Below are 24,514 nucleotides of genomic sequence, written 5' to 3'. Positions count from 1 at the left end.
TATTTGCTTACCCCTTACCCTGACCCTGAACCGGGCCCACAGCAGCGATATAATCTGGCTAATTGCAGGACAAGAGCCAGAATTGAAATGACTATCGGAATGCTTAAGGCCCGGTTCCAGTGCCTGCAAAGACTCAGGGTCACCCCAGAAAGGGCATGTGACATTATTGTGGCATGTGTGATTCTTCACAACATTGCCACAATTAGAGGAGAACACTGTCCTTCTGAACCAAACATCAGCAGTGATCCAAACCATGAACATCCTGACCCTCCCACGGACATACAAGATGGAAGCGCAGTCAGAGACACCATATGTCACAATCATTTATTTTGACCCATCACCTCAACATGTTGAAAGAAGAATAAACAGATTTTTTGTTCAACTGGCTTTATTGGTCGCCTGTGTTTCCTGTACACAAAGTATTAAAAGATGTAAACCTCATAAAGTGTCTCTGTTGCTTCCTTCTCTGTAACAGCTGTCAATGTTTCTTCATTATTTTCCTGTAGTAAAGAAATAAACAACATTGCTGTTCTACTGTAAACTCATATAATCTGTGGAGTATTACTCACAACTGCATGTTGGTCTGGCTCAACAGGAGGCTGCACCAGATGCAGTACACCACCACCATCAACTGATAGAATATGAGGTTTATACAGGTCACTTATAACTTACAAGGGACCAAATGGCAATTAACAAACATACCAATCACCTTACACTTCATTGTCATTATGCTCTCAAAGACAACCAAGACTGAGGCAAGGCAAAATCAGTAGGAAAATAACTTCACTACAAAATAATCCATTATGGTAAAGAGTTTATCAAATGAATGAGCAGCACTGCAAAGGTGACTGTGAAGAAAGGATGTATGCACATCATGTATTATTTTGAATTTACCCCCTATGTAGGCACTTGTGTCTTGCGGGGTTATTGACTCAGAGGATGTCCCCGCAGAGATGCCTTCGGCCACAGGGCGCCCACTGTTTTGGCTGAGGGCCAACTGCTCAGCCTCTGTGAGTGGTGGTGGTGGAGGACCCCCACCTGTTTTTCGGGCCTCCGCTTTTTTTCTGTTGGCTATAACGGGCCACATTTGAGCATACAGAGTAAGCAAATATGTACTTGTAATGTGCTCAGATAATTTCAATAAGTGCTTACAGACAGAAAATTAATGTAGCCTCTAACTGCAATTGATTTACATGGGACAAACAGACCAAGCACTATGGCTCATAATACAATTACACCTTACCTGTTTGGACTATATTTTTATATTTCATTTTTACTTGCTGCCAGGAACGTTTGGGGCCTGTTGGGTTGCACCTGCGCTCACATCACATCACAAAATAAAATAACAAATAAAATAACATATGATAAAATAACGTGTTAAATGGGTGGAAATCCCTAGATCAATGTTTAAATTAACACTCACGCATTGACTCTGTCGGCTATGTTTTGCCATGCATGCTCCCTTTCTTTTGCAGCTGTCGCTGTGTTACTTTTTTCCGCGGAATTTGCATGTTATCGGCATATGCTGCCATCAGTATTTCGGCCTCAAGCGCTGTAAAATACATTGACCGCGCCTTCTTTCCCTCTGTCTCCATGGTGACTCGCTTAATCTGTGCTCCACTGATCAGGGCTTTATGTATCCTCGTCCGCGCGCTTCACTTGGGGTTAAAGCAACTCCGCGTTGACTGAACTACTTGTTATCAGCCTTTCTGAAACCGAATATTCCGAGTTGGACAGTTCGGGGTTACTCAACCCTGCGTATCGTTTTTCACTCTGAGTTTTCTAAACCGGCTTCCTGAAACAGGGCCCTGGTCTCCATTTCTGTTTGCTTCCTGTTTTATTTTGAAGTTTAGCTCCTTGTGTTTTCTCTCTGTGTGTTCACTTCCTTTGTTTATTCTTTCCCCCTGATGCTGTTTGTCTGGAGTTCACGTGCACATTTACTTTTTATTGCCTTTTTATCACAGTGTGAAGGTTAATAAAATTTTTTATAACAGCTTGTTTGTAGATTATCTGACTTTAGGTCTGCTGTAATCTGAGATGGGTTCATTTATTTGCTAGGCCGAGCGAGGCCTGTGAGCTGCTTCATGCCAAAGTAAAGAATGATGTGTGGATGTTGTCTTGGGCATGTGGAGGACAGACACTGAGTCAGCAGTGGAGAATGATGGGAAAAAATGTCTGCTAGTCGGTGCAAACCAGGTCTCTGGGTTTCACTGTGCTCTGGAGTTTAGACATTTTTGGTTATATGTTTGAATTTGAGCTTCTTTGGGGTTTTTCCTGCGTCTCCAGTGTTCAAGGTTTACACTTTTCTGTTTATTGTATTTTTAGGCTCATGTTTATTTGTTCCCTTTTAAATTCCAGTATGCTGTGGATCCCTGGGAATACTGAGTTTTGCTTTGTGTTTAATCGCTCAGTTTTGTAAGTTATCCTCTCTTTATTCTTCCTGCATCGTCAGTGTTTCGTGGTCAGCGGTAGTTTCTGGTCTCTGTGCCTCTATTATATTCTATTACGTTCCCAGTGCCCAGCAAACTACAAACTAAAAACTATGCTGTGTAAAATAAAGACTGAATGCAGTGACTTCCAAATCTCACAAATCCATATTTTTATTCACAAAAGAACCCAACAAAATACATCAAATGTTTGACCTGAGATGAAAAACATTCGCTCAGTTTGGCTTTTATGGCAGCAGCACATCTCAAAAAGGCTGCGAGAGGGACTCAAAATAAACAGCTGGAGGAAGTTTTTCATGACTAATTACAGCAACAGGTCAACAACATGACTGGAATAAAAAAACATTTCTCAAGTAAAGGTTCACCAGTCTGCAAAAAACAACAAGAAACATCTAAAAGTTGTGGAACAGTTTCAGAATAACTATCAATGTAAAACTGAAGACTTTGCCAATCTAAACATCAACACCACCTATCATCAAAAGATTCAGAGGATCTGGAGAATTAATATTGGATCGCTCTGATCATGACAATAAGACCCATCCTTCTCTTTTTTGTTGTTGCTCTGTTGTTATTTACATTTTATAAAGTGATCCAATTGTAAATATGCACATGCTGACATATTTACAACGGCAATGTACCACCTACCATTTTCACTCTACTTAAACAATAAAAAAAGTTATATGTAACAAGATCAAACATCAGTAAAAATGCATGCTAATGCAAAAAAAATAAAAATACAAAAAATATGAAACAAATATACAAAAATATGTATTCAATTCAAATCTGGCCACCATCAGCTGCAAAGCGGTTGCCTTGCACAGCAGCACACCACACCCAGCGCTGCTGCCACGCTCTGAAAGCTCTGCGGAAGTCCTCTTCTCCCAGTGAATCCAGTACTATCAGTGACGCATGCTGGAGCTCTTCCACTGTGTCAAAAAAATGTCCCCTCAACTTGGCGTTGATTTTGGGGAAGAGGAAGAAGTCGCAGGGGGCCAAATCTGGTGAGTGCTGTGGGTGAAGAATGAGATTTGTGTCGGTGTAGCAGAAATAATGGCACTCTTTCAGTGCGTCGTGGGCGGGTGTGTCGTCGTGATGGAGCAGCCAGTCGCCTTTCTGCCACAGTTCAGGTCGTTTGGCCTCGATGTTCTTCCTGAGACGCGTCATAACGCTGAGGTAGAACGGAGCATCAACCGCCTGACCGTCGGGAACAACTTCCCGATGCACCACCCCGTGAATGTCAAAGAAGACGATGAGCTTGACCTTGAACTGGCTCCTTGTCGGATTCACCCTCCTTGCTTTTCCAGGCTTGCAGCCGTACACCCAGCTTTCATCGCCAGTTATGATCCGGGACATGAACGTTGGGTCATCTCGCGTCTGTTGACGGAGATCCTCGCAGGCTCGTAAACGATACTGCTTCAGCTCGGGAGTGAGTAGCCTGGGCACAAGCTTGTTAGCCACTTGGTGCAGGTTCAAAGTGGACGTCAGGATCGCCTGGACCGTTCCGAATGACACGTTGAGAATGGCAGAAATCTCCCTCAGAGAGATCCGGAAATCCTGGCGCACAAGTTGATCGATTTCTCGGATGTGCTTGGGAGTTGTGCTCGTGCTGGGTCGCCCTGACCTGATTTCATCATCGACGGATGTTCTGCCATTTTTGAAACGCAAATACCAATCCTTGCATCTTGATCGGCTCATTGCTTTGCTGCCGTAAACTTCCTGAAGCATTTTGAAGGTTTTCTTCACAGATATCTTGGTTTTCACGCAGAATTTGATTTTTTCTCTCTGTTCAAATTTGAGGCGTTGCAATGCATTGCGGGACGCAACACTGAATATTGGCATCGGAAAGGTTCTGGGAGCTGTTGCACGTGTGTCATCCTCCTGCAGTCCATCCTGGCCAATGCAGCGTTCCTGGAAGAAGTCCGAGTCTTCAATCGGGCTCCGTTCATGGGAAACCTCTTCTTTAATATCAAACAGATGATGGACACCTGCAAGGTACACACAGATGGATGAGCATATTTTAAAAAAGCCAAAATGCTGGGTGTATGGGGACACTGGTTTCCAGTATCCTGCAGAATGGACTCTAACCTAAAGCCCATCTCACAGAGTTACATCATCCAATCGAATCACAGCCAACTAAGTTAAAACGAAGAGAAACTAAAATAAAACAAATCAAATTAGTGAGGTGACTGTATTCAATGGATTTCATCACTTGTTCTTAAATCTCGCCCTAAAAATACCCTCCATATTTTAATAACATTACTGAAGTGAAACTAACAAAGCCACAACAGAAGCAGACAAAATATAAAACCTGATTCCTCACAGAGAAAAAATGTTGGTGCAGTTTCATAGTTCAATTTAATTTGTTTGTTACCTGAGCTGCAGGTCTGAGTCTCCTCCTCGTCCTTGTATTCATTTTTAACATGATGAAACAGTGAGTGCACTTTCTCTTCATTTTCACTCTTCACCGCAGCAGCAGCGAGCGGGAAATCAGTGATGTCAGCTTCCTCCTCCTCTTCCTTCTTTATGCTGAGGAGCTGTGAGACTTGCTGCTCCATATCAGGGCTCCAGTCATCTGGTTCTTCTTTGATTGGTAACAGCTGCTGAATATCTGAAAGGTACAAGCATCACAAATGTATGAGCAACAATGCAATGAGAAACAAAATTAAATTCTTCCGTGTGGCCCTGAAACACAATCAAAGTTTCTTTACTCATTAGGAAAATGAGTTCTCGCCGTTAGTTATCGTTTCGTACACTGACTGGAGCTTCAAACTGGACGTTTCTGTCATTAGCAAAGCCGCCTGCATGATGTTTCTTTGGTAAACACCAAGATACAGGACAAGATCACGTGTATGCTGATGGTTTGCATCACTTCATCTCAGCAACTATTAAAAATAAAATGTTTCTACTTTGTTTTAAAAAGAAGCCTTCAGAACAATATAAATGTTAAGGTTATTTCTGAACTTGGTAAGTTTTTTGGAAGAAAGGTTAGGTTAGGTCAGGAATAGATGATGATGAAAGCAGTGATAGAATTAAAAGAATCACTTTGTACATTTGTAATAAGAATGACTTAGTTTAGCGAACATCTAAGTGCTAAAAAGCAGGCAGCCAGGACTTACCCATGGTTGAAGACATCTTTCCTCTCGTCCTGCGGTTCAGACTGACTTCTGGTGACTTCTCAGGTTTTTAACCTCTCCTGATGCCTCAGAGTCGTTGACCCACCCATTCACCCTTTTGGGTTTGTTGGGTCAAGGTGTGAAATGCTCCGAGTCGTCTGGGATGCCCTGCAGGTATCTGATAAGAGGGGCAGGGTCCAGCTTCCTGGAACAATAACAGTTACTCCAGCATAACTGTCGTTACTTCTTTCACTCGTCTTTCACACCACAGCCGTGAACTGAAGGTGAACACTTAAATGTTAATGTAATCACTGGAACAAAGGTTCTTCTGCTAAAGATGCTGTTGAATCCATTTGTATCAGTGTCCTAGTTTCCAAATCTGCAGGGGGTTGAACGTAACTGGACATTACATTGAATGTAAATATTTCCTGTCCACTATAACTAGTCCAAGTACTAATGTGATTAAATCATTTACACAAAAGCAATATTTCATTTCCTCAGCTACGTGTTAATGTGAGCAGGAAGTTGTTTTAGACAACAGAATGAATGAAAACTCACCATCGTCTGTTGATCGACAGGTCAACCTTAAAAACCACCAACCTCTTGTGGTGCCTGATGTCACATGTGCTGATTAGAGCTTCTAAAAACATAATTGAATTAATCTGTTAAATAATTTTGAGAATTTGGGTCTACACTGTGCTGAAATGAGGCAACTGGACTTGAGTTTCTGAAGCCTTTCAACTCAGATCTCAAAGGCTCTACAGCTGGTGCAGGGCGGCAGTTAATCATCTGATTGGATCGTTGAGAGTCGTTGATTCTCTCATTTTGCCTTTGTGTTAAATTCTGACGCACCCAACAGCAGTGGGAGACATTAAAGGCACATGAGTGAAAGTTTATCAGGCCATAATGGTCCAGTTGTTGTGCTCTGATGTGTTTCTACATTCAGGTGCAGATGGGGTTTTGGGTCCTGACCTCAGCTGCTGGTTTTCCTTTGTTGCCAAGTCAAGTTTACTTTCAAGCACATTAAAAGAAACAGCACCCGTTAACCAAACCGTCCACAGTTAGACGAGTAAAAGACATTTAGGAAGATTTTAAAAGTGTCCAATGTTGTCCTGATGTGAAAGGCAGTTTGTTTCACACACTCAACAATGATCCTTCACCCTCAGTCAACAGGAAGCAACAATTCTGAGTAGCTGAAATGGGTTTATTTAATCATTAAGGAAAATGTGGTATCATTTTAATGTATATCAATCAAGTACATTTTACGCACCACTGTTTACAATCTTTACACACCACAAATACACAGAAGATTTACATGTACATACATTAAATTAGTTAAAGTCAGCAGTCACAGTATTTTAATGCACAGCATCTGCAGACCTTCTGGTGACTTCTCAGGCTTTTAACCTCTCCTTATTGAGAGTTTTTAATTTGCTTTTAACTGTAGACTCTGGTTGTGCTGCTGTCCTAGTAACCTTAGACCTGACAGCAGCCTTCGACACTGTCGATCACAACATACTGTTATCCATACTGTTATCCATTCTAGGCCCCCTGCTGTTTACTCTGTATTTGCTCCCTCTGGGCGATGTGCTGCGCAAATTTAATGTGTCCTTCTACACCTTTGCTGATGACATTCAGATCCACCTCCCTCTGAGGTTAGACTGTAAGGACTCTTTGCAGCCGTTATTCTCCTGTTTGTCTGACATTAAGACTTGGATGGCTCTTAACTTCCTACATCTAAATGAAAGTAAAACTGAAGTCATTGTGTTTGGGCTTCCTAAAGACCCCAACCTTTCCTTTGATTTTATGGGACCCCTAACTTCCAAAGTTAGGGGTTCCTCCATTAAGAGCCTCGGTGTTACTTTTGACATTACTTTTAAATTTGATAAACAAATCAGCTCCGTAGTCAAGGGATCTTTTTTATCATCTACGGATTTTAGCTAAAGTCAATTCCTACCTGTGCAGGAACGATCTAGAAAGGGTGGTCCATGCTTTTATTACATCACGGCTGGACTACTGTAACTCCCTTTATGCTGGTTTAGATCGTTCCTGTCTGCATCGCCTCCAACTGGTGCAGAACGCTGCTGCTCGCATGCTGACCGGTTCCAAAAAGAGAGACCACATCACTCCGGTCCTCTGCTCTCTCCACTGGCTTCCAGTTGCTTTTAGGATTGATTTTAAAATTTTACTGCTGGTTTTTAAGGTTCTTAACGGTACTGCACCTCCTTACCTGGCAGAGCTTCTTAGCATTTACCGCCCCAGGTGATCTTTGAGGTCAGCAGACCTTAAGCTTTTAGATGTTCCCAGGTACAGATTAAAGACTAGGGGAGAGAGGGCTTTTGCTGTGGCTGCACCCAGACTGTGGAACAGTTTACCTCCTCACATCAGATTCTCCACAAGCCTAGGAACTTTTAAAACTGCTCTTAAAACTCACCTCTTCTCATTGGCTTTTAGCAAGGTTTAACTTACTGTTTTAACTTATTGTTTTATCAGTGAGGTGTTTTATGTACTTGTGTTTTATTGTATTTTATATTTGTATTTTATTGTACAACACTTTGGTCAGCCTTGGTTGTTTTTAAATGTGCTTTATAAATAAACTTGACTTGACTTGACATGTGCTGATTAGAGCTTCTAAAAGCATAATTGAATTAATCTGTTAAATAATTTTGAGAATTTGGGTCTACACTGTGCTGAAATGAGGCAACTGGACTTGAGTTTCTGAAGCCTTTCAACTCAGATCTCAAAGGCTCTACAGCTGGTGCAGGGCGGCAGTTAATCATCTGATTGGATCGTTGAGAGTCGTTGATTCCCTCATTTTGCCTTTGTGTTAAATTCTGACGCACCCAACAGCAGTGGGAGACATTAAAGGCACATGAGTGAAAGTTTATCAGGCCATAATGGTCCAGTTGTTGTGCTCTGATGTGTTTCTACATTCAGGTGCAGATGGAGTTTTGGGTCCTGACCTCAGCTGCTGGTTTTCCTTTGTTGCCAAGTCAAGTTTACTTTCAAGCACATTAAAAGAAACAGCACCCGTTAACCAAACCGTCCACAGTTAGACGAGTAAAAGACATTTAGGAAGATTTTAAAAGTGTCCAATGTTGTCCTGATGTGAAAGGCAGTTTGTTTCACACACTCAACAATGATCCTTCACCCTCAGTCAACAGGAAGCAACAAATCTGAGTAGCTGAAATGGGTTTATTTAATCATTAAGGAAAATGTGGTATCATTTTAATGTATATCAATCAAGTACATTTTACGCACCACTGTTTACAATCTTTACACACCACAAATACACAGAAGATTTACATGTACATACATTAAATTAGTTAAAGTCAGCAGTCACAGTATTTTAATGCACAGCATCTGCAGACCTTGGTGATCTAGTGAAAAGATCAGACAGGTAAGAAAGTGCTAAACTGTGCAACCCTTAAAAGAATCAGTAAAATAATTTCTGAAGCTGATTGGCAGCCAGTGCAGGAGATATGTGGTCTTGCTTCCATGTTCCAGATAATAACTGTGTTTTTTGAACCATCTATAGTTGAGTGAACAGTGACAGACTCACACCTGAAGAAAGACTGTTGAAATAGTCGAGTCCAGATGAACTTAAGCCACTGACACCTCTCAGAACATTTCTGAAACACAGAAATGGCGTGTATGTGCGTCACGAGTCTGTAAGACTTCGTGTAAACTTGCATGTTTTCTGTGTTTGAGATGGGAAGAGATGGATCAAATCAAATCAAATCACTTTTATTGTCACATCACATGTGCAGGCACACTGGCACAGCACATGCGAGTGAAATTCTTGTGTGCGAGCCCCACAAGCAACAGAGATGTGCAAACACAACAACACAAACGAGCAAAATACAAGAATGGCCAACCTGAAACTAATAAATATATGTACAATATATAATAGTGTATGCATTTCTGGATGTGTATACTAAATATTTTCCTACGTGTGTGTGTGTGTGTGTGTGTGTGTGTGTGTGTGTGTGTGTGTGTGTGTGTACACATTTTTACAAATTAAATAGTAAAAAAAATAAAATAATAATAATAATAATAATAATAATAATAATAATATATGTGCAAAACAAGTGGCATTTATATACAGTATGGAGTGCATAATGTTAAAGTTCCAGTAGTGAAGCTGAGGTGTCTATGACGTGTTCAGCAGTCTGATGGCCTGGTGGAAGAAGCTGTCTCTCAGTCTGCTGGTACGGGACCGGATGCTGCAGAACCTCCTTCCTGATGGAAGTAGTCTGAACAGTTTATGGCTGGGGTGACTGGAGTCCTTGATGATCCTCCCCGCTTTCCTCAGGCACCGCTTCCTGTAGATGTCTTGGAGGGAGGGAAGCTCACCTCCAATTATCCGTTCAGAGCACCGCACTACTCTCTGGAGAGCTTTGCAGTTGTAGGCGGTGCTGTTGCCATACCAGGTGGTGATGCATCCAGTGAGGATGCTCTCAATGGCACAGTGATAGAAGGTCCTGAGGATGCGGGGGCTCATGCCGAATCTTTTCAGTCTCCTGAGAAAGAAGAGGCGCTGCTGCGCCTTCTTCACTGTTTTATTTGTGTGTACTGACCACGTAAGATCCTCAGCCAGGTGTACTCCAAGGAACCGGAAGCTGCTCACTCTCTCCACAGCAGCGCCGTTGATGGTGATGGGGGTGTGTACTTCTCTGCACCTCCGGAAGTCCACTATCAACTCCTTTGTCTTTGCGACGTTGAGGGTGAGATGGTTGTCTTGACACCAGTGGGTCAGGGCGCTGACCTCCTCCCTGTAAGCCGTCTCATCACCGTTGGTGATAAGACCCACCACTGTAGTGTCGTCCGCAAACTTCACAATGATGTTGGAGCTGTTAGTGGCTGTGCAGTCGTAGGTGTAGAGTGAGTACAGGAGAGGGCTCAGTACACACCCCTGTGGAGCACCAGTGTTCAGTGTGATGGGGGATGAGGTGATGCTGCCCAGTCTGACCACCTGGCGTCTGTCAGACAGGAAGCTAAGGATCCAGCTGCAGAGGGAGCTGCTCAGTCCTAGATCCTGCAGTTTCCTGTCCAGCTTCGAGGGAACGATGGTATTGAATGCTGAGCTGTAATCTACAAACAGCATCCTCACATACGTGTCTCTCTTCTCCAGGTGTGACAGGGCAGTGTGTAGTGTCAGGGCTATGGCATCATCAGTGGACCTGTTGTGGCGGTATGCGAACTGTAGAGGGTCCAGTGAGTCGGGTAGTGCAGAGCAGATGAAGTCCCTGACCAGCTTCTCGAAGCATTTGCTTACGATGGGGGTCAGGGCTACAGGTCGCCAGTCGTTCAATGAGGAGATGGTGGAGGATTTGGGTACAGGGACGATGGTGGCCATTTTGAAGCAGGCTGGGACTACAGACAGAGAGAGGGAAAGGTTGAAGATGTGTGTGAACACTCCAGCCAGCTGAGCCGCGCATTACTTGAGGACGCGGCCGGGAATCCCGTCCGGACCAGTAGCTTTGCGCGCGTTCACCTTCCTGAAGCACTTCCGCACATCCTCCTCAGACACAGTGTGCGCACTGACGTCATCCATGGAGTTTGAAAACTGAAGGCTCTGCCTCTCATTCTACTTTTAAATACTCTAGGAACACAGTAAACCTGCAGTGTGAGAGTGAAGTCCTCTAATGGGGTGATATGGTACTACAAGGTCATTAAGATAAGCCAGCTAATTTTTCACGTGTCTGAGCGAACACACAAACTCCCTGAGCGTCCCTTGGACCACTGTGAGCAACAGCAGACGTGTGCACTGTGGTCACGCCAGCATCGAATCCATCCAAGATACATGGTTTATTAAAATAATCAAATTACAGCATTTATGTTAGACTACTTTTAATTAACTGCTTTAGCCCACTTACAATGAAAATTAAAAAAAAAAAAAAAACCTTGTTCATGACCTGTGTAGCATGTTAACACTATTGGAAGGAAAAATAACATGAACTCCAATTTTGAAAACACAACTTTATTTATTTTTTTCTTTTTTTTCTATAAAGCTCTGACTTATATTATGAGTCTGTGGTCTGGGAGAGAGTCTGTAACTCTCTGTCTGCAAAATACAGTAAATAATGACCAATGTTGGGCAATTAATTATATAGTTACTTCTTCAAAAAAGTAACTGATTTATGCAAACAACATTTTTTGCAGCTGTTTACCTAAAAATGCAGCCAAGGCGTTTTTTTTAAATAAACATTTCAAACTATTTACAGAACAATCAGCTGTTCTGCATCAAATCTGATGCCACACAAATTATTTGTGCCACTCCAAAAAATAATTTCTGTCCACTATGAGATAAAGGAGAACAGCAGCCTGATACCTGACAACAGGAGATGTATCACTCCTGTAACACCTGTAGCATTCAGTAGTCGCCTCATTGTTCTGACACACACAATAAAACTATTGACTACACTACACACTAACTACACACTAACTACACACTAACTAGAGGGGACTTAGAGGGAACATTGCTTGTATGTGAGGAGCAGGATTTTGAATTCTGGATTTAACAGGAAGCCAATGAAGGGAAGCCAGTGGCGTGACTGCACGGACTGAACTGCGAGATAATCTGCGCATGCGTCGCTCGTTCCAAGTTTCTTTTGGAAAAAAGGATCAAATACGCAGCGGGCACCATGAACACAGTGGAATATCTTCAACAACAGAACCACGAAAGTCTTCTTTCTGAGAAAAACCCGGAAATGAAATTCCACGCAGTCCTTCAACAGGACAAAGAAGGTGTAAACCAAACTGCTGGTGAGAATAATCAGATTTAACGTGGAGAGTTTATCGGACAGGAAACGGCTGCTTAGCGGCTGGTAGCTCGTTTTAGGGGGTCGATGAACTGTTCACGTAGGAACGGAGCTTCCTTTTATTTCTTAACCTGAAGACGTTCACAAATGCAGTCAAGCGACTTTGGTAATGATAGTTGTTGTTAATAGTTATTAATGACATTTACGGATTAAAAAGAGCGAAAGTCAGTGGGGGGTTCGGTGTTGCACCCGGACTGTTTAAAGGGTGCACACAAGTGTAGTTCAAGGCAGCGTTTGTGCTTTAATTACTTAAATAATAATGCTGAACTGGGGCAGGCGTGGTTAGTGTGATGGATAACAGCTGTGCCAGCCAGCCTTCCCTGGCTCTGTCCCCTGAACCCACTGCTCCAGCCCTCCTCTGCAGCTGAGCCACAAACCACATCCCACTGCAGAGACAAACCCTGTATCCCATAAGCTGACTTTTTTCAACATCTCTATATGCAGCTCCAAATTCTATGTCTATTTATGTGGACGTTTTAAATCTGAGAACAAAACACAATTAATAGCTTTACTCCAAACCATGATTTACCTTTACAGATGTGATATTTTAGCCCAAAGCTAAACGTAGCTGTGTGTTATGTTTTTGATTTGATTTGAACATCTTGGCTGACGGAAGGATTAGCTCTAAATATTTACTTGTTGAGCTGTAGAAATGTAAGTCATACCACAACAGCTAACCACATGCTTCCAGCCTAATTATTACTTCTTAATAGGAAAACTGCAATACTGTTATCAGTTTGCTGATGATGATGTTCTCTCTTACTTTCCCGAAATACATTTTTGAAACATTTATACTTTTGGTTATAAGCAGCATCCACTGCCTCTAATATTTATTCCAGTATTTGTAAAACTGCATGTTTCTTAATAGCTTAATTTCCACCATGTGTGTCTCATGCACCCATGGCTTCATGATGTAGTGGTTTGGCTGTCATGTGAAAGATCCCCATCTTGAGGCTGGAAGGAGACAAACCTTAGAGCACCAACTAGTGTGCTCTTAGTACTTTTACCAAACCCAGATAAACTGCAAACTCCACTGTGGAGACCCTTCGGGAAATAAAGGAGTAGCAGAAAAAAAAAGAATGTCCTTTTAAATTGAGGAGCAAAAAGTTAGTTTCCTTTAAAATAGTTCAGTTAATTACACAACTGTCCATGTCTGTGTGTTTCAGTATTGCCACCTGATGTCCAGAAGGTTTTGGTGATTAAAGAAGAAATTCCCTTTGACTGGAGCTTCGGTGTGGACCATCGGCACCAGGAGATCCTCCAAATAAAGGAGGAACAGGAAGAACTCCTGACCAGTGTGGGGGGAGAGCAGCTTAACGGGTCGGAGGAAGCTGATAACACCAGGTTCTCATTCGCTGTTGCCACTGTGAAGACTGAAAATGATGATGATGAGAAAACTCAGACTTCAGATCTCCACCAGAACCAACATGACTACAACAGAGAGACTAATCGGATAAAAGCAGAAACTGATGGAGAGGACTATCCAGGAGCAGAACCAGCTGGAAACCCAAATCTAAAGATTTGTGCAGAGCTGAAAGCAAATGGAAACGCTTCTGATTCTTCTGAAACTGACATCAGTGACGGCGATGATGATTGGCAGGAACCTTTATCCTCTCCTGGACCTGAAACAAAAACCAGCGATGGAGATCAGAAGGAGACGCCTGTGCCTCACTTTCCTAACAGTGTTAACACTGAAAGGTTTACGCAGCAGCCTTACATAAGACTCTACCCACAAAAGAAGCCGTTCAGCTGTGATATTTGTGGTAAAAAGTTCACTCGCAAAATGCACGTTAAAACACACATGAGGACCCACACGGGAGAAAGACCCTTTGGTTGTGACGTCTGTGGTGAGAGGTTTGCACAGGAGGGGAACTTGCGGAGTCACCTGAGAGTGCACACGGGGGAGAAACCATTCAGCTGCGACGTCTGCGGTAAAAAGTATAGACAGCAGGGTGTTCTGAGGACACACATGAGAACTCACACAGGGGAAAAACCGTTTGGGTGTAAGTTTTGTGGAAAGCAATTTAGCCAACAGACTCATCTCAAGGCACACATCAGAATCCACACTGGAGAGAAACCTTATCAGTGTAACTTCTGTGCCAGCAGCTTCAGCCAGAAGAAGCATTTTGATGAGCACACCAGACGGCACACTGGAGAAAAACCGTTCGGGTGCGATTTTTGTGGAAAACGGTTCTACCGGCAGGAGTATCTGAAGAGTCACGTTACGATCCACACAGGAGAGAGACCGTTTGGCTGTGATGTTTGTGGAAAAACCTTCAATCGAAAGACACGATTTAAGGCTCACATGACGCTTCACAAGTGTTAGAAGCTGCATTATTTCAGGGTTCATTGTGAATGATACATTACCCAAGTGCCTTGGTAAGGACCACACAGAGTTTTTAAATATTTTAAGTTTTTTAAATGCCTTCAATCTGATTTTGATGAGTCCTACAAATGTATTGAATTGTCAAGTCAGCTTTTAAGAAGTTGCTTTGCAGAAACTGCAGTTAATGGAGTGTTGTTTAAAAAGTGTTTTGGCAGTAAATCTGAATCAAGCTTCTGTTAATGTTGCTTTCATGAGAAAGTACATGTATAAATCAGAGATTTGCTTTACAAAAGTAAATGAAAGCCCTTTGTACCGTCTGGAGTCATGTACAGCTGTGTCCATAAATATTTGGATAGTAGAAGATGTCTTTGTACTCCAGCACAGTGGATTTTAAATCAATCGATATGCGATTGGAGGTTGACTTTCACCTTTAATTCAAGAGGTTTTACAAAAAAACGTTCAAGAATCATCACCATTTTATACTTGTGCCCTATTTTCAGAGGCTCAAAACTGGACAACTTAACATAAATGTAATTCTAAGTATTGTTTTTAATACTCGGATGAAAATCCTTCTCAGTTGAATTTGTTGAAATATGAAGAAACACTGAATGCAACAATTAATTGTCTTACATTGATTTATTTTATATATATATTTGAAGTCTTTTACTTGCCTGCGTGCAATAAATAAGGAATTAAGAAAGAAAAAACAAGTCTTTGTGTGTCTGTTTTTACACCGAAAAGTACTTCAGAGTGCTCAGGATGTGCTCTCAGTGAGTATGCCCCTCCTTGGGTTGGTTGGGTTTGTGTTTAGTCAACCAAGCTGGGCTGTGGAGGTCAAATGTGCTCAGGTACAATATTTGATATTTAATTGTCAAAGTCAAGCACATACCTTGCTTTTATCAGCTTCATTGTATTTGAAGCTTGAGTGGAATGCAACTGATTAGAAATAACATCTGACTGAAATTAATTTGGAAATTTCATTTCACTGTGTGGAGGAAATCTTTGCTGAGGAGCCATTAAGATATGTAAATGAAAGCAATTTATCTTCTTTTCTCATGAATGGCAGTATTTATTTTCAATGAAAATAAGTACAATGATAAAAAAATATATCCAGAAAAGGAACTAATTTCTGCGAGGAGTCAGTGAGGTGGTTCACCATCTGACTGGGATGCCTCCTAGGTGAGCGCTTCAGGCACATCCCACTGGAGGATGCCAGCTGAGGGACTCTCCCAGCTGGCTTGGGAACACCTCGGTGTCCCCCAGATGAACTGGAGGAGGTCTGAGCATCACTGCTAAGGCTGCTACCCCCATGACCCTGACATGGGTAAAGGGAGAAAAAATAGATGCATGGAATTTGCAAGGCCTACCCAGTAAAATATTGATTTTGAACAATTCCTAAGTTAAATAGACGTCCTCTTAGTCCACCAAACTGTAGCTACCAATGTGCCGTATATCAGAAGATGCCTTTCTGAAAACAATGAGGATAAATATCATAAATATAGATGTGTCTATTTTGTACTGTTGTGAAATCTTTTGGTAAATAAAACCAGAAATAAAAGGAAGTGACAGAAAAGGTGTTGTTTCCAGCCACTGTGTGTGTACATGGTGAATGGAGAAATAAGGACCGTTACCTTTACAGCAAACAGTGAAGTAAGAGTTTCTCAGATTTTCAAATGAGATATTTTATGTAAAGAACAGCATATACACTATTTTTCTTTCTCTGCTTTTGGATGATAAATTAATTCAAAAACGGAAAACGTCAGAGGACAGCCACACCCCTCTTATTCATGGTAGGATACATTTGAATTGGTACGAGTAGTACTAGTGCTTTTCTTTTAGCAGGCCAGCAGAGGGCGACATCTGCCTGAACAACAGGGGAGGTTGTGGCTTCCAATAAAACATATATGGAGAAAAGAACTGATTAGTCGGATTAATAAAAAAAGAAGTCACGTTTTGATCAGTGTTAATCAGTGGATAATGTTTATGGAAATAATGGAGACTGATACAGCACACAAATTAAAATTAGTGACAGAAATATCACATCGGCCTGATTTTACTGTAAGGGATGAATGGAAAGAGTAAGAACTGTTTGGATCACAGATGCCCAAGTTGTTTCAGCTGTTGAGTTAAAAGTATGTAAATTGGGCTACTAATTAGAACTAATAAAAATAAATGGCAAGATTGGAAAGAATAAATGGGAAATAAATACCTTAGATAGGGCCTATTTTAATATATTATTTTAAACTCTTAATTAAAACCCCGAAGCTTTAATAGCTGTATCATTGCTAAAAATAAAACGATCTGTCCGTTCCTGAAGACGTTCACAAATGCAATCAAGCGACTTCCTTTTAATCCTGTTAATTCAAACTTCTACCAGGAATAACATTTTTGTATTGAGTGACTAAAATTTTGAACGTGTCTATAAAAACTGAAAAATTTCACAAATGCTGCAAACAACATGATTGTAAATATGTAATTTGTTCATAGCTAAACATTTAACATTTGTGATCTTTTTTAACTTAAAAATTAATACAACTAAAAAACACAATAAAAAATGAATTTAACTATTATTTTACAGTATTTATAATATTAGAATTTATTTTGTTTCTTTATTATTTATTTAATATATAATTTTTTTTTACAATACTTATTTTTCTAGTAATATGATATATTTAAAACATATATTTATCTTTTAATATTTGCCTTTGACATGTACGTTTGTGTGGTGTAACTGTTTACTGCTGCTGCTGCAAGGCCTGTAGTTACTATGGTGACGGAGAATAAAGGTGTCCGTGCCGATGCCTGCTCAAAAACCAGCGGAGACGGCAACAAATCGTTTAACAAAAGGATTCAGGAGAGTGGATTCCCTGTTGGAATCTGCATCCCGCTCTTATATAATACATCCACGGATGTAGAAGCAGGACAGAAAATGAAGCCAGCGCTTCTTTAACTGTGAGCGGAGGTGATCGGTCCTGCGCAGGCCTGGTTCATCTCAAATGAGCCTCCAGTTTATTTTAAAGAACAGAACAAATGCGGACACTATGAACGAAGAGGAATATTGTCAGCAGCACGACACTGAAAGTGTTCGTTTTAAAGACAGTAAACCGCTGGGAGTCCATCAGCAGCTGGATGTGAAGCAGACAGATGGTAAGGATCATCACAGATTTAATGTGGAGTGTTTCTACTGGTGAAAAGGCGGACGTTAGGGCTTAGTAAAGAAGAAGATTCACATAAAAGGCTTCTGTAAAGCGGAATATGTTCACAAATACCAAAAACTGTTTTTCCACTTTATTTTTCCTTTTTTTTAAACGCTGTAAAAGACGGAACTGAACGGCAACAGTACAGAGCAGCACCCGGACGGTTTACAGTGGGTACACAACAGGGTTATTTTGTAGTTCAGCCTCAGTGCAAGCCAAAGTTTGGGATATGTTTTTACTTAATTAAAAGTTCAAAGAGACTCTAACATAATGGATGCCTGACTGCAAACTGTCAGTGTGCCTTTAATATGTGATAAGGCGTGTAGTACAAATATAAGAATTTCACAAGTATGAACTTATGTACTTGTTCTACTGAGATTATACTGCCTTTAATTGTTTAAGTGTGCCCCTGTATGACACGATAGATTATGAATGTTTACATCAAAAACCTGCAGTCTCTTATTTATGTTCCATTTATAGTTTAACCTCCATACAACAGGACATTTTCTGTGGAGCAAAGGTGAAGACATCAGAACTTAGTATCACTGATGTGTCAGGTGTATGACTGTGAGGACTTTGAATCTGTAAATATGTTTTGTTAGTCTTCACATTTCATGATTGATCAATATTTCTAGAAATAAATCAGGCCTGGTGTTTATATTGTAGGCAAGAATGTTTTTAGACTAACTGCAGCTCTTTAATCTCGGACTAAATTCAGTCTGCTTCTAAGCGTCCATAAAGGCTCTACTAAAGGTGGCTTCATATCTTAAATATTTGTGTGCAGCATAAATATACTTCTGAACAAATAAGAGACTGTTATTTTTTTATTTGCAAAAGACATCTTTAACCAAAACCATGTTCTTCTAAAAAAAAAAACAAAAAAAAAAAAACATAACAAAAGGTTAAAGCAGAAATATATTGGAAGTGCTGTAGAGACAAAAAACTGGCAGAGAGAGAGAAGGCTGGAGTGGATGGATTACTCAAGAGTGAACACTCAGAACAAAATCCAGTTTTTATTTCCTGTTTTCTGCTGACTGTTTTTGTTTGTTTGTTTGTTTTGTTTTATTTTTTCAATTTTAGGTGGTGTGACCTAAAAGTTGTGCCACTGCACTTTTAGGACCCTGGTGGTTTCACAGTATATTGTAGTACTAGTATTATAATTCAAATTATTTCTTCTTGCATGGGCCTTTATTTAGAAATTAATCCACACCAAAACAGACATTGGTAATCACCTGAAAACAAGCCAAAGTCTGTAAAACATCAGCAGCTCACACACTGCAGGGCATTCATCCATCCACCGGGGCATTGCAGACATTCGTCTTCCTAGCCACACTTTCCAATTCCTCATGTGGGATCCTAATGATCTTTAATAGATTGTTAACTGGTGAGAGTCTCTGCTCTCTTTTTTTCATTCTCCACCCCTCTTTACTAGGGATGGGTACCGGTGTCCGGTGCCATGATGGCACCGGTTCTGACATAAACGGTAGTAACCAGACCGAAAAGCAGCGCACATTTCGGTGCTTTTTTTTCCTGAGCTGTGATACACTTTAGATTCTAGCCAATCATTTTACGTTTCCGAGGATAGTAGGCGGGGCCAGGTACGTACGTTCTGTTAGAGCAGAGCTACAGATTAAAAATGTCCAAGGCGAAGCGGTCAAAAGTCTGGCTGTACTTCATAGCAAAATATGCAAACTCAGAAGCCTGCAACAAGTGCTTTAAGCTGATACTGTGATACTGTCAAAGGAGGTAACACCTGAAATCCGATGAAACACCTGGCGACGCATAGCGTTTTTTTTAAAAGCCCAGAAATGCGCCGTATTTGATAGCTTGCTGCGAGACCTCACACCGAGCACATCTACTGCGGGTGGGTTGCCTGTTATGCAACATCCCCCAAAAACACGAAGAGGAGAGTCCTGGCCCCTAGCCTGCCAGTGTAGCAGAAATGATGACGGATGATGCAGCAGCAGCCGTTCTTCTCTGCGTGAGTAGCTAATTTACGTTGAGTAGGCTAACCACGTTATTACATTAATGCATGTAAGGTGAACTAGCAAACATCATCATAGCTACATGCGGCTGTCCTCTTGTTTGATAGCAGATACTCCCTTCACCCTGGCTAAAAAGGCTAAAATGACCAAAGAAAAAGTGGAAAACAGTTAAACATGAGAGGTTTAGGACAAAGTTTGTGTTTTTTCCATTGTTTAAGCACTGCTTCCAGCCAAGAGTGATACCATATATGCCCCATAGCTGCAGAAAAGGCTAACATTGTTATATTTTTACAAAAAACAGCTGAACATGAGAGGTTTTTGGACCAATTTTGTGTTCTCCATTCTTTAAGCACCGGTTTGAGCACCGTTTGAGCACCGGCACCGTTTCAAAAGTACCGATTTGGCACCGGTATCGGATAAAACCTAAACGATACCCATCCCTACTCTTTACTATTCTTGGATGTAGCTCATTTGAATCTGCAATTATTAGTGCTAAAAATGTCTGCACCTCACCAGCCTTTGTGGGATTTTTGCCATGCTTAAAAAGTTATTAATGGATTATGATTATCATTTCATTGCATTTTTTTTCTGCATCATATGATTTGACCAATGTATGAGGTTGATACAGATCACCTCTCAGTGTGCTTCTCAGTGCTTCAAGTGAGCAGTTATTCTTTTTATTACTGATAAACCAGTTAAACTCTCCTTTTTCTGTTTGCTTGTGTAGTAAAATCAGAAGTGTCATAGCATGCGTGGAATTGCCTAGCACTAAGTAAGCAATTCTTCTTCTGTATAGCTATAATAACAATTTTTTCTTATTCTTTTCCAGATGGATTGTAAAATTAGAAAACAGCCACATTCTTTTGTGGTTCTGGTAGTAGTGTCAAATCAGATATCAGTCATGTACCGTCACAGTCACACATGAGCTTCCTGTGTGACTTGGTTATTAACTTTATAACTATAACTACGTTTTTTTAGTTATTAATTTCATTCCATTTACTTCGTTATCACTACCATTTTTACCAGTTTTACTTTAATTACCTCTAGTATAGATAGATAGATAGATAGATAGATAGATAGATAGATAGATAGATAGATCTTTATTGTCACTGTTACCAGAACAATGAAACACAGTTTGGCATCTCTCCCTTTGCAGCTGTAGTTTTTTGTTCATAATGCTCATGTCTGTGTTATTTTTCCATGCAGATATCTCACAAGTGTTGGCAATTAAAGAGGTTCCCCCTGAATGGAGCCCCACCTCAGATCCGCAAGACCCAGAGGTCATCCAAATAAAAGAGGAGCAGGAGGAGCTCTGGACCAGTCAGGTGGGAGAGCAGCTAAATGGGGTGCAGGTGGCGGATATCTCCAGGTTTCCAGGCCATACTGTCAGTGTGAAACATGAAGACAGTGACGAGAAATCCGAGTATTCACAAACTTCTCAAAGAAAAACTAAATGCAACAGAGAAGCAGAGGCTTTAAATGCCCCCCCAGCTAAAGGAATAAAAATGGAAACTGATGGTGATGACTGTGGAGGACCGGAATCAGCTAGAAGTCCAGATCAAGATATTTATGTACATCCAAATGGTGATGAAAAGGCTTCCAGCTTATCTGAGACTGAAGTCAGTATTAAGGATGATGATGATGACTATTATTGGCAGGAGCCTTTATCAGACTCTGGACCTGACACTGAAGACAGTGACAGTGACTGGAAGGAAACCAGGACACCTGAATTAGTTGTAAATAGTGACAGAGGACAAGACAGTTCTAAAGTATCTGAATGTAATAAAACTTTTCTTTGCAAACAGTCACTTCAGGGAGAGAGGGGAAGAATGTCTTCCTCTGGTTTGGCTAAAAAGGAATGCTTTACAGTATCACAAAATGATGATTCATCAGTGGCAGTACGCACCGGAGAGAAACCATTTGGCTGTGACGTTTGTGGACAAAGGTTCAACCAAAAAACACATCTAAACACTCACATGAGAATTCACACGGGAGAGAAACCCTTCTGTTGTGATTTTTGTGGACAGCGCTTTAACCAGAAAACACATCTTAAGATCCACATGAGAATTCACACGGGAGAGAAACCTTTTGGTTGTGATAATTGTGGCAAAAGATTTAGACACCAATGCACTCTCAAAATACATATGGCAGCTCACACTGGGGAGAAACCATTTACCTGTGACGACTGTGGTAAAAGATTCAGTCATCAGAAAATTCTAAAGGCGCACATGACAATTCACACAGGAGAGAAACCATTTCACTGTGATGAATGCGGTAAAAGTTTTAGCCAACAGGGAATTCTGAAGGCGCATATGACAGTGCACACAGGAGAGAAACGATTTGGTTGCAGTAGATGTGATAAAAAGTTTAGACTACATAGTGATCTCACAGCGCATATGAGAGTCCACACAGGAGAGAAACCATTTGGTTGTGATAAGTGTGGTAAAAGATTTAGCCAAAAGGGATGTCTGCAGAGACACCTTAGACTCCACACAGGAGAAAAGCCGTTTAGTTGTGATGACTGCGGAAAACAATTTAAGCGAAAGACACACCTTAAAGCACACATGACAGTTCACACAGGAGAGAAACCATTTGGCTGTAATGTCTGCGGCGTAACATTTTCACGACAGGGAACCCTGAAAAGACACATGAGGGTCCACACACGATAGAAACTGTAAAGTAACAGGGTTTTGTCCAAAATATTTGTAAAGTGTGTTGGTGCAGATCAGAGCAGTGGATTTCCTTCATGGCGCCGTGATAACTGAGAGTGTAGGTTGATACCTCTCAGACAGGTCTACTGTATTCCACTGTCTCTCTTCTGAAGCTTAAACAAAAATGCATAAGGGAGAAATATCCTAGAGAATGACGAGGTAAATGATGATGCTAACAAAATGTTAACATCCATGGAAAGAAGTAAATTCTCCCCAGTCACGTGTGATGGTAGAGTGAAGCAACTTTTACAAGTTAAGAATGCATTGCTCAAAAAGTTAAAGAAATACTTTTTATTAAGAGTATAGAATCAAGTCAGTTAAACCACTGGGATATTAACCTGGTCAGTCAAGTAGCAGAGGGGGTTATTAGTCAGTGTTAATGAAATTAACAACAGGTGCACCAGGAGGGCGATGATGAGACAACCCCCAAAACAGGAATGACTTTTTCCCCTCCTTTTATCTCATTTTTTTTTCACTATTTTGGGATTTGGTAAGGGTCAGTGTCACTACACTTAGCAGATGATTCCTGGACCCTACAGAGGTTACATAGGTAGTCCAACTCCTCCAGGATGGCACATCAATACTTGCCATTGTCATAAGGTTTGAGATTCCAGGAGACAGGCAGTTACTCTGGGAGAGCTGGACAGGGCTGTAGGAAATCCTTAAACCACCAGCAGGACTGGTTTCTGCTCCTTTGTGTAAGGAGGGACAGGATGAGCACTGCCAGAGCTAAAAAATGATCTTCAGCAGGACACTGGTGTGAATGTCTCTAAACAAACCATCAGAAACAGACTTCATCAGGGTAGCCTGAAGTCCTCTTGGGCCCTATGCTCACCGTGGTGCCTGATTGGCAGTTGCCATCGAATACCAGAATTGGCAGGTCCACACTGGTGCCCTGGTGCCCTTGGCAAAATGGACCAGTCTGTAGCATCTTTTTTTCACTTTAATTTTTGAGGTGTCTTTGAATTAAGCCCCTTAAGATAATTTTCATTTCCTCAAACAATGAGGCAGCCTTTCATTCTATCTCATTACTCCAGTCCATATCAGTATTAGATAGCCATTATGATTTTTTCCCATTGACATCTTCATAGTAGTCAATTCATGTTTTTGAGCAGTCCATTTAGTAACACAAATAAGATTAATGCTGGGTTCAGCCCCTTGTCACATTCGATTTGATAAGTGGTTAAGAAAAAGGATGGATGTACTGTCTGTGAAGGTTCTCAGTCATCTAGGTCATCATATTCTAAAGACCTTGGAAAGAAAAGCGTCTCGACTTCTTTAAGTTGCGAGAAGCTTCCTCAGTTATAAGGTCAAAGGTATTTGACCTTAGAACTGAAGAAGCTTCTCGGACGAGAGGTGAAACGTCTTCAAGCAACTTAAAGAAGTCCAGAGGCTTTTTTTCTCAAGCTCCTTACACAATAGATGGACTACATATTTAGTTAATATATAGATCAAATATAATAATAATACTATTACTTTTAATAAAAGGAAAGCACATAAGAATAGGCTGGATGGAGAACAAATAACAGCAGGAAAGTGTAGCTCGACTGCTAAAAATAAAGTGTTATATCGAGAAAAAGTGTACTTTCAGTGTTGATCAAAATGTATAATACTCCTTCCTTTAGCCTTATACACATTTTGTTATTTACCAGTATTATGATTTTTATTATTGCTCCCAGATTTATTTTTTACTATGCAATGTAACCACTCATGATGGCTCTAAAGGTAAATTTGCCAGATAAATATTTTGTATAAGACAACTGTGTTTCTAATTTCCTTTGACTTGATGGACTGAAGACTTGAGGTCCACAAATAAAATTTCTTAACATTTGATAACTTATCTTTGTACTGTTTTCATGTAATCCCAGGTTCTTAAGCAAATATTGCAATACTGTACATTTCCCTGACAAA

General features: G+C 40.9%; 1 protein-coding gene across 4 annotated transcripts in view; it reads left to right on the top strand.

Moving 5' to 3' along the window:
- Positions 1 to 22,561, top strand: part of LOC146627163 (uncharacterized) — a 152,490-nt gene extending 129,929 nt beyond the window's left edge. The window contains exons 2-3 of one of the 4 annotated variants that reach the window (XM_085361659.1): positions 14,134 to 14,705; positions 21,792 to 22,561. In XM_085361659.1, the coding sequence (XP_085217785.1) occupies positions 14,134 to 14,705; positions 21,792 to 22,561 (1,342 nt within the window). Of the gene's footprint in view, positions 1 to 12,185; positions 12,329 to 13,550; positions 14,724 to 17,706; positions 17,858 to 21,098 lie in introns of those variants that run through there. The other 3 variants (XM_085361657.1, XM_085361661.1, XM_085361658.1) reach the window with 3 other exon arrangements.
- The last annotated feature ends 1,953 nt before the right edge of the window (positions 22,562 to 24,514 follow it).

Source organism: Diplotaxodon limnothrissa, linkage group LG8 (genome assembly GCF_057381915.1).
Source record: "Diplotaxodon limnothrissa isolate DT_005_m linkage group LG8, D_limnothrissa_male_GT1.1, whole genome shotgun sequence".
In the NCBI taxonomy this organism is placed as follows: Eukaryota; Metazoa; Chordata; class Actinopteri; order Cichliformes; family Cichlidae; genus Diplotaxodon; species Diplotaxodon limnothrissa.
This window is presented reverse-complemented; position numbering and strand designations above follow the sequence as displayed.